This window comes from Eurypyga helias, unplaced genomic scaffold, assembly GCF_000690775.1.
Source record: "Eurypyga helias isolate BGI_N326 unplaced genomic scaffold, ASM69077v1 scaffold75, whole genome shotgun sequence".
In the NCBI taxonomy this organism is placed as follows: Eukaryota; Metazoa; Chordata; class Aves; order Eurypygiformes; family Eurypygidae; genus Eurypyga; species Eurypyga helias.
Genome location: NW_010253173.1, coordinates 79,264 through 95,397, shown reverse-complemented (window position 1 = coordinate 95,397; position 16,134 = coordinate 79,264). Strand labels below are relative to the sequence as shown.

The 16,134-nt window shown below is 37.8% G+C and overlaps 1 protein-coding gene across 1 annotated transcript in view; it reads left to right on the top strand.

Annotated features, from left to right (window-relative positions):
• Positions 1 to 212: 212 nt before the first annotated feature.
• The window catches only part of LOC104510343 (mitogen-activated protein kinase kinase kinase MLK4), a 21,953-nt gene continuing 6,031 nt past the window's right edge, over positions 213 to 16,134 (top strand). Inside the window, exons 1-5 of the mRNA XM_010152558.1 lie at positions 213 to 427; positions 5,364 to 5,512; positions 6,489 to 6,664; positions 11,234 to 11,474; positions 13,219 to 13,341. Of these exons, the coding sequence (XP_010150860.1) occupies positions 264 to 427; positions 5,364 to 5,512; positions 6,489 to 6,664; positions 11,234 to 11,474; positions 13,219 to 13,341 (853 nt within the window). The 5' untranslated portion in view covers positions 213 to 263. The remainder of the gene's footprint in view (positions 428 to 5,363; positions 5,513 to 6,488; positions 6,665 to 11,233; positions 11,475 to 13,218; positions 13,342 to 16,134) is intronic.

The window sequence follows — 16,134 nt, the reverse complement described above, 5'->3', positions numbered from 1 at the left end:
CTTGTTCTAGCTGTGTATCTACTCACACAGCTGCATAAAGAACTCGGTGTAACTGTAGTTATTTCTTGCTTTTATAGCTTAGAATTATCAGAAACCTTTTTCGTGTTTATAAAAATAGAAATAATCTTTTCACAACACTTAAAGTATGTAGTTATCTGTGCAGTACAAGTTATATGTGAAATTAATAACAGGACTGAATATCTTATTTGATTCCCATTATTAACGTGCAAACTCAATCTTTTGCAGTTTTGTTGCTAGAGAAGATGGAACATGATGACATTTGTAATAAAACTCTGAAGATAACAGACTTTGGTTTGGCTAGAGAGTGGCATAGGACAACCAAAATGAGTGCAGCAGGGACTTACGCGTGGATGGCTCCAGAAGTTATCAAGTCCTCTATGTTTTCTAAAGGAAGTGATATTTGGAGGTAAGAAGTCTGTCTGCTAAAGACCATGCTCAGTAGAAATGTATTAAGGGTCTTGAATTAATTTTTATTTGGATTTTTTTGTGTGGTTTCCTAGGTTATTATTGTCTCAGCATATGGCAAGCATAGCTGTTCTAAAACACATTCCTTTCTCAGCATCTGGTTCATTTGGCTTACCTTTAGTTATTCATGATTTAGAAATTGGGGGAGGGAGAGCAAAAATAACAGGAAAACTTTTTTTTAAAAAAAAGTAACATTTAATTAAGAGAAATCTTTAAAACTGTTCTAAAACACATTCCTTTCTCAGCATCTGGTTCATTTGGCTTACCTTTAGTTATTCATGAGTTAGAAATTGGGTGAGGGAGAGCAAAAAAAAAGTAAGATTTAATTAAGAGAAGTCTTTAAAATATCTAGCGATTAAGTTATACAAGTATTTTATCTGGACTCTTAAACAGCTATATGCTCTTGTTACATTAACATATGATTGGTCACATATTGGTATATTTACTTTATATCAGATGTCCAAAAAGTGTCATTCTGCATAAAGAAATGGGACAAGCTAGCTATTACCTTATATATCAAATGAATAAAAATAAGCTTCAAACCAGAACTTCGCCAAATATTAGCTTAAATTAGTGCTGGTTTTTAGGAATCTAGGATGTTGTCGTGTGTAAAAGTGAACATCGGATCTAAGCTTTTCTATTTCCAGAGACTTTGCTTCCAGTAGCTGGAGAGAGGAGAGTGTGTTCAGCAAAAAACTGTTTTAACTTGCTCTCTAATTTTAAAGGTGGGGAACTCCCTATGTTAAATTCGTGAATTTCTCATTAAAGACATTGTGGATCATACAAGTAATATGTCTTTCAATGCTGATGCTATTTTTGAGTGGAGTAGTGTGGGATACATTTAGAAAGGTAAAACTTAAACTTGTAACTTAGTTCTGTTTTGTGAGTGGGGAAAAGCAGTGATTGCAAAACAGGCTCTAAAAGCTGCTGTGCCTCACCCTGAAAAGTCTACGTTTCCTTCCTTTTTGAAATGTTTTCTCTCTGAAGGATCCAAGGTAGCTATTTGGGGAAGGACTTTAATCTGTTTTCTCGTGCCACCTTATGCATGTTCTGTGTTGTATAATTCTTAAATAGGGTCCTATTTTGCTTTGGTGCCTAATATTCTACAGCATGAAGTAATACTTCTGGTATTCTCAGAATGATTCTGTATCTGCACAACTGTTTTGTGACACATATTTGTTTTGTGTCTGGAACTGATTTTCAGCATTTTATTTACATCAGTCTGAGTTGATGCCCAGTTGAGAAACTTCTTTGGCTTCATTTTTTTTTTTCCCCATTCTTTCTTTCTTTTTTCTTTTTTTTTTTTCTTTTGCGGGGTGGAGGTTGGGTGTAGGCGTTTCCCTAATCAGCTGTATTCCATGCTTAATTACAGGTCCTGTCCAGTCTTGTTGCTGTGATTTTAGGTATCTGAGGGGGTATGCTTTGGTGCAATTATTTTATATTCTGCTGCAACATTAGTTTACATTTTTGGAACCTACAGTATTTCTCTTCTTCGCCTTCTCTCCTGCACGCCTCTCTTGTAAAAATGTAAGTATTTAGCTCAATGATGGACGTCTAACAGGAGAGGTTTTTAAGTACAAAGGCTGTGTTGTACAGTATAGTTTAGACCTTCTTGGCTTCTAAAGATTTCCTGCTTACTGCACCTTGATCTGTTCTGTTGCTTATCTTTACTCTTTCTTTAAAAGTAAAGCAAATAAAGACTACCCTGGGTGCGGGAGTGGTTCTTTTGTTTTAAAAAGCATTCAGGTTACAAAATGAAGTATGAGTCTCTCTAAGAGAAGAACACAGTGTCAGGAAAGATCTAAATTTCAGTTATACATACTGAGTACACGTCTGCAGACCTCTTATTGAGGGGTGGTGGGGTGGGGGTCTGAAATAAGGGCAGTTGAGGCTGCTCAAGTATACTTACTTGCAGCTAATATTCCAGAATCAGCCAGCGCTTGTAAGTGGTTTTGGAGTGTTTTCATGCGGAGCCTTTCAGGCTGCACGTTTTCAGGTGTCATCCCAGATAGCAGAACTAGTACCTTCCAGGCCCTGCATGTGTATGCTTTTGCTTACCAAACCAGTTATGATGACTGCATGTATTACTCTTTGGCATATGTTTCCAAATTCCCAAACTAGAATTGCACTCTTTCAGACCTACCCTTCTGTTGATGATTCTGCATTTCTTAGTGGTATGTCAGTCTTGGTGTATGGAGTCTGAAAGTGCAAATATGCCCAGATTTCCAAGTGCTGGTGGTGTGCTTCAGCCATGGTCTTCACAGTGAGACGTGCCTCTGTTGTACTAGCCCTTGGCAAAGCTGGGAGACACATACTGTACAGCAGAACCAGCAGCTGCTTTTGCCTGGCACATTCATATAATTTCAAACTGATTAATGTAGCAATGGTATATAACCTCTGCTTTAGAGATGGATTGAGGAGTAAAATAAACTCTGAGAATTTCAATTACCTTCATTTGATCAGCTTTTAAAATCTGTAAAAACAGTGAGTTGTTATTGGAATGAGATACAGGAAGGCTTAAATCACATTTGACTGTTGGGGAATAATTGTTAATAAGGAAGTTACTTAGAAGGACCTCTTCTTGAAAGTGGTTTGGGGTTTAAAAATGTATAAATTGAGCTTAATATGCCTGTATTTTTTGCCTTTTGCTGAAGATAGAAAAGGAGGTGGCTTTTGCACTTTTAAACAAAGATGTTTCTTAGCAGCTCTGACTGTATACATAGGACAACTCTACATGGGCTGGTGAAATTGAATGCACAAAGTAGCATGTAGTTGGGAGAGTTGGTAAGCAGTTGTCCTAGATAACGATAAACTCCAGCATGACAGGAACAAAGTCTCTTTAGGCTTTCTCACTATAGCACTGACTCTTGGTACTTGATACTAAGACTGCTTTCATTAGAAGAGACGCTTTGAGGCCATTACTGTGTTGGTCTGTTTAAAATTTTACGATCACCTCCTTGGCATTGTTGATACCTACTTAGGAATAAAGGCTTGAATTGTAAACATCGCTAATAGTGTGACACAAGTTAACTTCAGAGTTCATGCTAAAATATGTATAGAATAGTCTGAATAAGAGAATTCCTTGGATTAAGAACAGTCTAAGCTTGCTGAGAGAACATGAAATTGTTTTTGTTTTCTGTAAGTACACAGAGGAGATGTAGATCAGTAAATTCTTCTATCGTGGTTAGAATGCATATATACTGCACGAGGTGTTGTACTCATTGTCAAAAGTTCCACTGATTGAAAACCAAACTGGAATTCATTATTTTATCCTGCTTTGACTATACAAGCAAGTGCAGAGGAAAAAGTTGGGAGGGAATCAAGAAACCCAAGGCTTTTCTTTTTTTTATTTTATTTCTTGTTTTAGGAATAGACCTTATTCTTTAGCTTTTGATTAACTCTTAACATCATAAATTCATTGGTTTTCTAAAATTTTATGATAGGAAAAACTTCATAGATAAACAGAACATAGATTAAAAAAACACCCACGGCTGATACCCGTGCTGATATTGTGTAGTTTGCTGTTTTATTATTTAAGTGATGTTGTATGGTCTTATATAATGCTGAATGACTTGCTCTCATTAAGGAGAGAGTGATAAAATTTAACTAGTGCAAGTTCTTCTTTCTTCCTGTCACATCTGCTGTAGTTGAGGTGGTATTTCTAGTCTGAAGTGGTACATGGCCCTAACCTCCCCAGTGCTGTGTTTCTTCTCATGTAGGATAGATTTCAGTCCAATCTTGCAAAACTTGCAGGTAGTTTCTTCCCACATCTGGAGAGAAAGGGCAAGAGCAATGCTTCGTATTCTGTTTTTTCCCTTTGCCTGCTCACTTTACTGTTCAAAAGCAGTAATAGGCTGTCCTTTTTAACCTTGTTCTACAGACAGTGGTTCCCTGGGAGGAAGAGAAGGTGGGGGGTGGAACCAAACCCAGTCATAAAGTCCACTTTATGCTTACATTTAAAAGGTATAATTCCTGCTTCCACAAAAAATGACTGTGAAAAGCTATCCATTTGAGTGGTGGTGGAATAGGAGCTGTAGAGCAACAGCAATGAGCATGCTGTCTCAGCCCTTTGTTGGGGCTTGGATCGTTTGACAAAGCCATACAGACCCAAAGAGGGTAAAAGCAACACCCAGCTCTTCTAGTGTGGAGGGCATAGCAGAAATTCTTATGATTAATGTTGCTGCAATAGGAATTCCTATGATTCTTGATTCCTGTACCTGACGCTGAGAAAAGATCTCTTCATCCTTCCATCTTTCACTGGAGTCAATGTTGCTTTGTTTTCTAGTTGTTTTGTTTTTCTAGTGTGGAGAAACTAGGTGAGCGTGTGTAATCATTTCTTAATCTTGTCGCATCTTCTGTGAGAAGTGAAAAGTTCGGCCTTCATATAACACACGAGATTAGGAATGCAAACTTCTAAACAAAGCTGGGGCTTTTCTGGTGTGTTTTATTACCTTTTTTTTTTTTAATTAGTGTGTACATCTAGGTAAATTGTTGTGCAGTGTTTGGAAAGGGGAATGGCCTGAATGCTCTCCAGAGGTGGTGGTTGCTGTGCTTTTTTTTTTTTTGGTGGGGAGAAGGTTGCTTGTTTTCCTGTCTTCAGACTTGTGATTGAGAGATTTACATGATGCTAGCATTTCTACCAAAGTGACTTCAGGCTATGTTTAATAGGAGCGTGAGCCAGTCTGAGGGTCGCATCCAATTTGGTTAATCACTATTAGTGAGAAGTACAGCTGACTCTTAAAAGACATTCCCCTTTGATGTTGGAAATCCTCGTGAGTTTCAGTGCGTGGTGGTTGGCAGGTACTTGTTTGTTTGTTCTTAAGTAAACAATGTGTCAGAATTCAGAAAATAACTGTTTAAAAAATTACCTTTTGTAGTTATGGAGTGTTGCTGTGGGAACTGCTTACAGGAGAAGTTCCTTACCGTGGCATTGATGGCCTTGCTGTGGCTTATGGAGTTGCTGTCAATAAGCTTACTTTGCCCATTCCATCCACCTGCCCTGAACCATTTGCAAAATTAATGAAAGGTATCTATGTTGTTTCTTCGTATGTCTTTAAATAATTTATGTTTCGGGGGTATGTATCCTTCCCTGTAATAGTCATGGGGTTGCAAAATTTCATAATGTGCTTTTTGTATTTTGTTTTTCTTTACACAGTAGTTACAGGCTGTTGAATGGCTTCCTCAGAAACACATTCAGTATTACTGTGTGCTGCGTAAGCTCTTCAGTAGTGACAGAGTACATTTTTTGCTCTGGCTTTGCTGATTTCCTTTTACACTCAAATTGCATTAATTTTCATAAACTACATGATATACTATAGATCAATACAAGATCAAGATTAAAATCTCAAGCGGAAGAACTGCAAATGCCTTTTCCTCATTTTTTTCTTCCTGAGCGTCAAAAACGTTTTGGAAATACTTTAGAAAGAAATAATAGCCTCTAGCAAACAATGTTCTCCTTGTGTTTAATGATTTTTCTTTACATTTTATATGTATCCCTTCTGTGCAGTACTCCTAGTTTTGCTATTTCAGATCCTAAACAGAGAGATGAAAAAAATTGACTATTATAGAATTGTAGAATCATGAATACAAAACCAGTCCTCTGAGTACAGTTAGAATCCTAGACTGGTTTGTGTTGGAAGGGACCTTAAAGACCATCTAGTTCCAACCCCCCTGCCGTGGGCAGGGACACCCTCCACTAGACCAGGTTGCTCAAAGCCTCATCCAGCCTGGCCTTGAACACTTCCAGGGATGGGGCATCCACAGCTTCTCTGGGCAACCTGTTCCACTGCCTCACCACTCTCTCCGTGAAGAACTTCTTCCTTACATCTGATCTAAATTTACTCTCAGTTTAAACCAGATAGGTAGATGTCACTTCTGAGAAGCCTTGCAGATAAAGGGAATACATTACAAGTTGAAGTACAGTAGCAAGTAATTTGAAATTCATGTAGTTCTTCAGAAAGTTCTATGTACTGTTGAACTGATGGGATTTTGATAAATTCTAGAATGCTGGGAGCAGGACCCTCATATCCGACCATCGTTTGCCTTAATTCTTGAACAGCTTACTGCCATTGAAGGGGCAGTTATGACTGAAATGCCTCAAGACTCTTTCCATTCCATGCAAGATGACTGGAAATTGGAAATTCAACAGATATTCAATGAACTGAGGACCAAGGAAAAAGTAAGTTGATTTTTCCAAATGCATGGCAGCAAAGGAAGGGTTATCTGTGTATGTGTGTTTATGTGAAAGGAAGGGTATCTGTGCGTGTGCATTTATGTGATACAGCATTTCTGAACTTGTGAATTGTGGCTCACCACTATAATACTAGAAACCTGATTTAGTAGTGGAGATAGTCTTGAGAGGATAAACTATTTGGAAGAGACAATTTATCCTCTAATTAAAACATTATTAATTCATGTTGCCTATTCTTGTTTGGTGGATGTGCTATTCTTAAGTTCCGTTAATGTGTTTCTGGACAATATTTTTAAGATAACCCTGTAACTGTCTTGCAGCAAACTTACTTTAGAAAAAAGGATGTATACTGGTTTTATTAATTTTCAGACAATGTTTCTTCTCCTCTTCCTTCAGAAAAACAATAAACAATTTTGTATGCTGAAACTAGAGTGAGAGGTACTTAAGTTGAAGTGAAATGCTGAGTTTGATTGGAAGTGAGGGTTATCATATGAATGGCTCATTCAAGAAGTACAGGCAGTTGAAAAAGAAACATATCCACACCTGTCTCCCCAAAGAAAACAGGTTGTTGGATCTGTAAATGTAGCACATAGGGTCCTTTTAAAATGTTATTTTTTTCTTGGATATTTGAATGTATCCCTTAACAAACCAGAGTTTGTTCACTCCTTAGCTAATCTTTTTGACCACTGCAAATTTTCAGCTGCTGCTGAATATTCTCTTTAGCTGTGGGAATATAACAGGCCTTTCATCCTGTTATGTATCACATGGCTTCTTTTCCAAAAATGGAATAGTACTTTTATCTCTCTTCTGGAACAGACTGCTGATGTTGATCTGTTTGTGCTGCAGTTTTGGAAATCTTCTTGCCAGATATTAATAAGATTGATTAGGTCACACTTGTACTCATGAATCAGCCCATCCAATTTCTCTTGCTTTATTATTTATATTCCTGTCACTGATGTTCTTTCCATATTCTCCTATCATGATATGTTTGTGCTAAAGGAGTGCACACTGTTGATACTCTTTGCCCTCTCTTTTAGTTACTTCAACTAGTTTTTAATCACCCTGAGGTTTATATTTTTGTTTAGGCGAATTGATAAAATAACAGTTGGAATAGGCCAGGTGTCCCCTCGAGTCCCTGTTAGAAGTGCTTCTTCAGTAGAAACAGATCCTTCTTTGCAGGAGTTTCTTGCAGTTTAGTTATTGCCCAGTGTGTATTTACTTTCAATGAGTTGGTGATAGATGAGTTGAGGACAATTGCGATGCAGTGACTTGTGAAGAAATCTTTAGAATAGATGTAGTCACTTAATTTGACAAAAGCAAAAACTACTTGCAGGTCACTGTCAGTAGCCTTTGTCCCTCACTTCTCATCAAGTGTCACAAATGGCTATTTGTGGACTGTTGGCTGGTGATGGGTGTGACATTACATATTTACTGTTATATCAGCATATGTGGTATCAGAATTTCTTCATCACCACTAAGATTGCAGTATCATCTATAATAATCTTAGGTACTTCCTATGAGCCTTTTCTTCCACCCTCTGCTTTTCCCTCCTCTGTTTTGGTTCACAGATCTGGGTAAGCATTGTCTGTGTAGCCTCTGCCCTGCCTGCAGTGGGCATGCAGGTTGCGAGAGCTGGGCTGTGTTCCTCTATAGCTTGTCAATCCCTTCCTTCCCAGAGGGGGTTATGGTCCCTCTACAGAGAGCAGAGACTCCTTTTGACGTGCAGTGAGGTCACCTCCCACAGCCCGCCATTGGGCATAACTCTCTTCTGCCCCTCCAGCAACTGCTCAACCAGACAGTTTCTTCTTCATGCTCTGAGAGCAATTGTAACAGGCATTCCCATTCAGGTGTGTGTTTGTTTGTTTTTAATTTTCTGGAGGCATTAGTCCAGTATGAGATTTCCTATTGAAGAAAAAGCTGACTAAACCAAGCTTCTCTGGGAGAAGAGTCATATTTTTTGTGTAAAAGGGAGTTAAGCTTAATTAGGGAGGGGAAAAGATAAAATGAAATTTTCTTTTCATATGCCAAAGACATCTGCCCTAATTAGGTAAACCTGTTGAAGAATGAAAGCATGTAAATTTGATTTAGATAAGGTTTTCATATGTGCAGGCTTATTTAATTTGGCACACTATGAATTTTACTGACAGGTACTAGGTAGAAAGTAAGGTCTATGAAGTATTTATATAATAATAATAGTAAAATAAACCAAAAAATCCTGCATGGAGTCTCATGCCTTATAGAAGAGGAACTTCTGTAGCTGGAGGAATTTCCTCAAGGGATTGCTCTGAATGAGTGATGGAGACGCCCACTCCAGGAGATCACAATCTTCTTTTGACAAACGTTCTTGAGCAACTTAAATATAGAATTCTTCCCTAGCTTCCTTGCAATGGCTGTTTTAATTGTAGAGTGGTGTAAAAACATTGCATAAACTAATTGCAGTAAGTCTGGTTTTAATTAGTTTATTTGGAAAAGAGTAAATACTTAATCTCTGTGAGGAAACACTGTTACTTTTTCTAGACTGTCTGCCTTTTCAATATGGGCCATCAATCTTTGTCTAGTTACTGAGCTTTATGGAATTGAGGACAAGAGACAGATAATCAACAGTGTCTCCTAATACATCTTTATTGCAGTATTAATACAGTAATAAACATCTTTTCTATTTAAACTCTAAAGTACCTTTATTCTAAATTTGAATTCATGCAGCTTCTGCTTCCAACTCTTGGTTTAGGTTGTCCAGTTTTGACTGCACACGAAGAGGAGGAAAGTGAGAATTTTCAGCCATCTGACTGAAATTGATTAAAAGTGATTAAATACCTAAAAAAACCAAAACAAAAACCCACAACCCAACACCAACAAAAAAACCCCACAAAACAAAAAAACACCACAAACAAACCCCCAAAACCTTACTTGCTGGCATGAAGACAGACTGCTTTGAATTTCCAAGAGGCAGAATTGCTCTTTACAAAGCTGTATATGTTAGGAAGAGTGGATTAAAAAAAAAAAGTGTTGAAACAACTTCATTCAAAATTAGCTACCTGAATGAAATTTGTGAATCGTTTCAATTAAACTTGCCAACAGTGATAAGCAGTGTGTGTATGTGATAGTGTAAAGAAGAAGAAAGAAGTATCCTTCTGAGGAACATACACTTCTCCCTGAACCAGTTTGCTTCAGTTTGTCTTTTGACTTCCATAGCCTTTTTGGCAAGACCAGAGAGAGGTTTTCCCCCCTTGTTGGAAAACACCAAAGTAGTATAGTTCAGGAACTAATTTATTCAGGCAAAGTGGGTGTTAAAAAGAGTAGAAAGTTGGGGTTTTTTTTCTTTCTCTGTATGCAGTAAGGAATTGTGCTGGCATACAACATTGCCAGATACTCATGAGGAAAAGCAGACAGTCTGCTCTGAAGAAAATACCTAAACCAACCAACCAAAAAAAAAAATCCAGAAAGACTGCACAGTGGTAAAGTGAGTTAATTTTAAGTAGGAGTAAATTTCTTGGATATCCAGCATTTTTAGCATAGCTTAATTTCAAATGCTGGTTTTCTATTTTGAATTGAATTTCAATTTCTATCCAGGTAGAATTTGCACAATCACATGTATAAATGAAAAAAATTATGTAGTGAGAAGCATGCAGTATCAGTCACATCATAGCTTCTCCTTTTCTTGTAGTCTCTTTTATTAGCAGTACTGACTGCAACACCTCTGGGTAAGTCTGTTTGGTGTATAGTATGTCCCATAGTATGAAGGGTGATCTACTTAAATTTCAGATATATTTTAACAGTTTTGGAAGCTGAAGGTTAAGGCCGTAGGTTTACAGCTGTTTAGCCTTGGGCCTTCATTTACCCTGAAAAATTAACTATCTTCCTTACTAAAGCTTTTCCTTCTCCAAAATGAAAATGAATAAAGGGAAAACAACTATTCTATGGGATTGATGGTTGGAGAGTCTGTGTGGTATAATTCAGTGGTTAGCAGCTGTTTGATGTTCTACAGATACCTGCTAGATTTTTAATTAAGAAACAGCTGTCTTCTCTCTTATGACTTGGTTTATCCTATTACACTACTCATTCAGTGTAATACTGATTGCTTTTCTAGATAGAAATAATACATGTCTTAATACATGGCTGAAAAACAGGAAAAGTTAGGAAATTCAAGGTAAAGGCATTCATTTGTATATTCTTCAGGTCTTCACGTTAGTGTGTAGGAGCTGTCTAAGCACAGCCCTCATGCTGTGAAAGTACTTGGAACACATTCTCTGCCAGGCTGTAAGCTGATAATCTTTGATTGGATGTGTTGTCCCCATTGCCAGTGCTTACCTACCTTGACTAAAGTGACTCGAATTAAATGGTTAAAAGGAAATCTGTGTAATGCTTGATTTCTTCCTTATACACCATCTCGGATTATGCAGCATGAAGGACAGTCAGAAGGTTGTATGCGCATGTTACATGGATATAGTGCATCATGAAAATAGATAAGGAAGTACAACCTACTGTGCACTTAATATGTTTTTTTAATACAACCTTTATGTTATTACTTAGTTTCACTTGTGTGAATCTTCCCTTCAGGAGCTTCGATCCCGAGAAGAGGAGTTGACAAGAGCAGCTCTTCAGCAAAAATCTCAAGAAGAATTACTTAAGCGCCGCGAGCAACAGTTAGCAGAACGCGAGATCGATGTACTGGAGCGGGAGCTGAATATCATGATATTCCAGTTAAATCAAGAGAAACCCAATGTAAAGAAGAGGAAGGGCAAATTTAAAAGAAGCCGGTTAAAACTTAAAGATGGACACAGAATTAGTTTGCCGTCAGGTTTGCAATTTTTTTTTTCTTTAAAGTTCACAAGCTTCAGTTACTTGGCCAATGTTTTCAGTATTGGCTACTCTTTTGATTCATTGACAGGTCCTCCTACCCTCGTAGTACAAAAAGGATATAGTGAAAATTCTATAGCCCTTCTCCTGCCCCAAGAAAACAACTTTTACCTACCATATTCTTGTGGAGTAGTCCTCATTTCAGCTGGAAGAATCTTTCACCTCATTCAGCTAGAAGTCCATTGTATCTGGAGGGAAAGGTTACTCGCATGGGAGCCATATGATTTAAGACTGGTTTGAAGTTCAGATTTTTGCTCTCATTATTTTTGTTCAGAAGGTACTTGTCTAAAGTACCTTCTTATTACATCTTCGAACTCTCTAACCTGATCAAATATTAGTGCTATTTGCCTTAAAGTTGCAAATGCATAGTGGAAAAACAACACTTCCTGATGGCTGGAGTTACAGGGGTGGTAGGTCCAAACTGAATTCTCACTGCAGTCGCAAAATACAACATAGCAGTTAAAATCTTTGGTGCCTTCTTGCAAGAACGCATTGTAATAGCAGCAGAAGATACTATTTCAGAATACAGATGTGGTATAATTTGAATGTTAGAGCATTTAATTCCACTCATGAACGCATTAAAATGCCCCCTTTTGCAAAGGAATTGTGTTTATAGAGTCCAGTATTTTTACTGTCAGGGAGACAGGTTTAGTGGTGCCTTTTTCATGGTGCCACCAGGTGGCACTACCGAAACTCAAGGCTACCCCGATGATTGGAAGCCTTCGGCATCCTGGTGTTGATGGGCTTCCTTTCAGTGCCTTCCAGGTCAAGTCCCTCAAGCTGTTATTAGTGCAGTGAGAACTTAAAGCCACACTACACAGATCTGACCAAATCATAGCTGTCTGGTAATTGGAAGAGACAAAGAAAGTGGTGATGTGCAAATCCTGTTTCAGCACTAGTGAAATGTTATTTTTTCTTAGTTAAAAAACCCCCAAACACCAGTAAATAAAAATTACACTACAGCTTCGCAGACAAGCATGTTAGACTGTTTCATGCTGGATCACAAGCTTCATATTTGGTCCTTTGTTTCCAGTTCTGCTTATACTCAACTTGAAAAAGTGATAAACAGTTTTATTTAGAATATCACATAGTGCTCTGATGTCAAGAATCATCCAGCTGAACTTCTCCTTGAGACAATTCTGTTTTAAGAATAGCATGCAATCTAATTGCACTGATGATAGGGATTACAGAGGGGCATATAGTCAAATATTATTTCATAAAATTTTCCCTGCTTACCAATATTTGGTGTTGGGGTTTTTTTACTACATTCCTGTAAATATTTGTAATTCTGTACTTCGGCATCTTGTTCTGACATGTTGATAGATGTGACGTATTTATGCTACTTTTTATGTTGTATATGAATTAGATGTTAAAAAAAGGCAAATCTGATTGCCATGAATATTGATTGATTTGAGATGAAATAATGAGATTTTTCTTTCCCTCTGTGACAACCAACAAGATCGAATAACAGCTTGTCCTGTGGATGTGTATCAGTTTGGGTCCACTTGGCCCTAACTGCTTTTGTTGATGTTACTGCAAACCTATCATACAGTATGGAGTCTGTGAAGGTGTGAAATCCTTCCTGTTTGACTCAATATCTAAAATGTTACATTAAGAGTTAGTTTGTCAGTCATTTTAATATTAACATATCTTACATTGAAACTGATTTTTTTACTCTCTTACAGATTTTCAGCACAAAATAACAGTGCAGGCATCCCCCAATCTGGATAAGAGGAGGAGTTTAAACAGTAACAGCTCTAGTCCATCAAGTAGCCCCACAATAATTCCCCGTCTTCGAGCTATACAGTGTAAGTCTCCACCATTTCTGTTTGTTCATTTGATCATTAGAGACTGACTGTTCTGTATTCTCACTGAAACACTGGTGGTAGTATCAGATTCCAGACAGATATCTGTGACTTTACAAGGGGTAATGGGTTTAAATTGAAAGTGGGGAGGTGTAGATTAGATATCAGGAAGAAATTCTTCATGGAGAGGGTGGTGAGGCACTGGAACAGATTGCCCAGAGAAGCTGTGGATGCCCCATCCCTGGATGTCTTCAAGGCTAGGCTGGATGTGGCTTTGAGCAACCTGGTCTAGTGGAAGGTGTCCCTGCCCATGGCAGGGGGGGTGGAACTAGATGGTCTTTAAGGTCCTTTTCAACCCAAACCACTCTGTGATTTTCAGGTTCCTTAACTTTAGACAAGTTTGCAACTTGTTTTTCAATGGGAGGGATAATCTTGCTAAAATGCCAACTAATTTTCAGTAATTCAAAATGACTGTGAACACTTTCAATCATGCCTTCCCTTAATAACTTCAGGAACTCTTTCGTAAACTGACTGGGATAAAACAATGAAGAATCAATATTTATAATGATAAAAGGCAAAGCATCACTTTTATAACTCATGTAAGTTGGAAAACAAGTTTTTATTAAGACTTGATAAAGGAAATCAGTTACGGACTATTAAAAAAAAAAAAAGATTCAGAGAATGAAGTAGTCATGTGAGATGGAAAGGCTCAGGAATCAGCCAGCAACCCAGTTTGCTTATGTCAAAAGAGAAGGAAGCTAAGCAAATCCAAAAGCGGAAGAAAATCAAGAAGAAAGCTTTCTTTAGTTTTTTTTGAAAACAAGAGAAAGAAACAAAAATAAAATTTTGGGTATGCTCGTAGGCCTACATTATTCCGTGTATACTGATGACAGAAGGGAAGGTGTGTTCATGCTCATGTGGTAGAGGTACCATGAATATGGAAAAGAACTGATCATATTGTTAGAGCGAAGCCTGCATTTATATTTGGGAATGACGTACGTAGAGATAGAAAACAATTCCTACAGGATTCACTTGCCTTTGTACTGTCTGATCTGTTGTGCAAAGTAGATTGTTTAATTGACCATATTTAGCATGGAATGCTATGTGAGATGAAAAAAACCTCAAGTTCCTCTTGTGGCATGAAATCTGTGGAACCTGTTCCAGCTGATTCCTTATGGATGGTGACTACCTTCACTTCCAAGGGTAGTCACCTCTGAAGGTAATTACTTCAGAAACTGGCTTTACCAGCTGTAAATAAGAAGGAGGGGAAATCAAAATGCATGGGGATCTTTTTTCAGTATACTTTTTTTTTAAACCAACCTGAAACTTTCTTTATCATTTGGATGGAAATCAGATCTCTCATCTCCTTTGGAATACCACTGCCTTATGAAATCATTTTCATTATTAATGTCTAAAGGACACATGGTGTCTTTTCTGGCAGTAACTGTATTTATTATTTGTTTTGAGCTGTAACTGATGCAGTTCCCTGTGTGAAGAGCATTACTACCCCTATGTAGTGGATAAAGGATAGAGGTGGGCAAACCCTGTCTTGCTTTTCTTACTGAAGATTTGAGATGGAAGTAAAACGATGTAGTCTTTCTCAGAAGTTGTCTGGCACAGTATCTATCTGTGTTGGTACTGGTTTCCAGACCTCAAACAGTGTGGTGGGATTTTTGGGTGGTTAGTTTTTTTTTTTTTTAACTGCAGAAAGGTAACAAAGATTTTTCTTAGCAAATTGTCATAATTACATATAAACAAGACCCTCTTTTTATCTTTGATTGTTCTTGCTCTGTATGGAAATGGTTGAAAATGAAACAATTGTCAGGTATTTGCATGATTCTGCAAACTTGAGGTGGGTTTTTTTTTTTTTGAATGTATAGCCTTATGTAAGCTATTACAGTGCCACTCCCAAATCCTAAGTGCCACTGGGGGGATTTTTCTTTCTTCTTTTTTTTATTTAAGCAGGCATTTCTATTTGTAGGACTAGAACATAAGGGACAACATAAAGGCTCTCCTTTAAAAGAAGTACTCTTCTGAGTTTGGGTCCCTAGGCTTTACCTAAAAGCTTATCGGATCTCTCAGGAGTATCTAGCTGAAACAATTCAGCTTCCACACCCATCTGCACCTGTGCAAAATAAATTCTCTTTCCCACAATAATGTTTTATCTTGATTTAACTTCAAAGCGTCTTTGTTTCAAGAAGACTTGCTCAAATACAGGCGATTTAAACAGGCGTATCTAACAATTGGGTACGTGATTGCTTCACTTTGTCATGAAGGAGCCTAGGTTCCAAATCTAGAAGTTTAAGTTAAAATAAAAATCTAGTTAATTGTAAATCTTGTTATTAAAGCAAATTCAGGTGATTTTGAAAGGTGTTTTAGAAGGTAGAGGAAAACCAGTAAGCTATATATTCCATAGCTCCTGGAATGTGATTGAAAACTGGGGCATAAAGAAGGCAGGTAAAGCGCCGTACTACAGGGGAAGCTGTGCTGGCCGGGAGGGGTACAGTGAGGCAGGAGAACGCTGCACAGTGCAGGAGTGGCAGAACCACGGGCATGTAAATGCCATCTCATTTATCATGCTCTTACAGCTAGCTGGCTGAGCTGTTTTTCTCTAGGGTCTCTCCATCATAGCTAGAGGCATGCTAAGCTGATAGCAAGTTAGCATTAGTTAGTCATATACAAAAATCTACTCACCTGGCTCTGGTCCTAGAAAAAGGATCCGCTAAACCCTACAGTAAAAAGCTGCTATCAGAAGATGCTTCGTGCCTTTCTAGATCTGGGCTTTATGACCCAAAG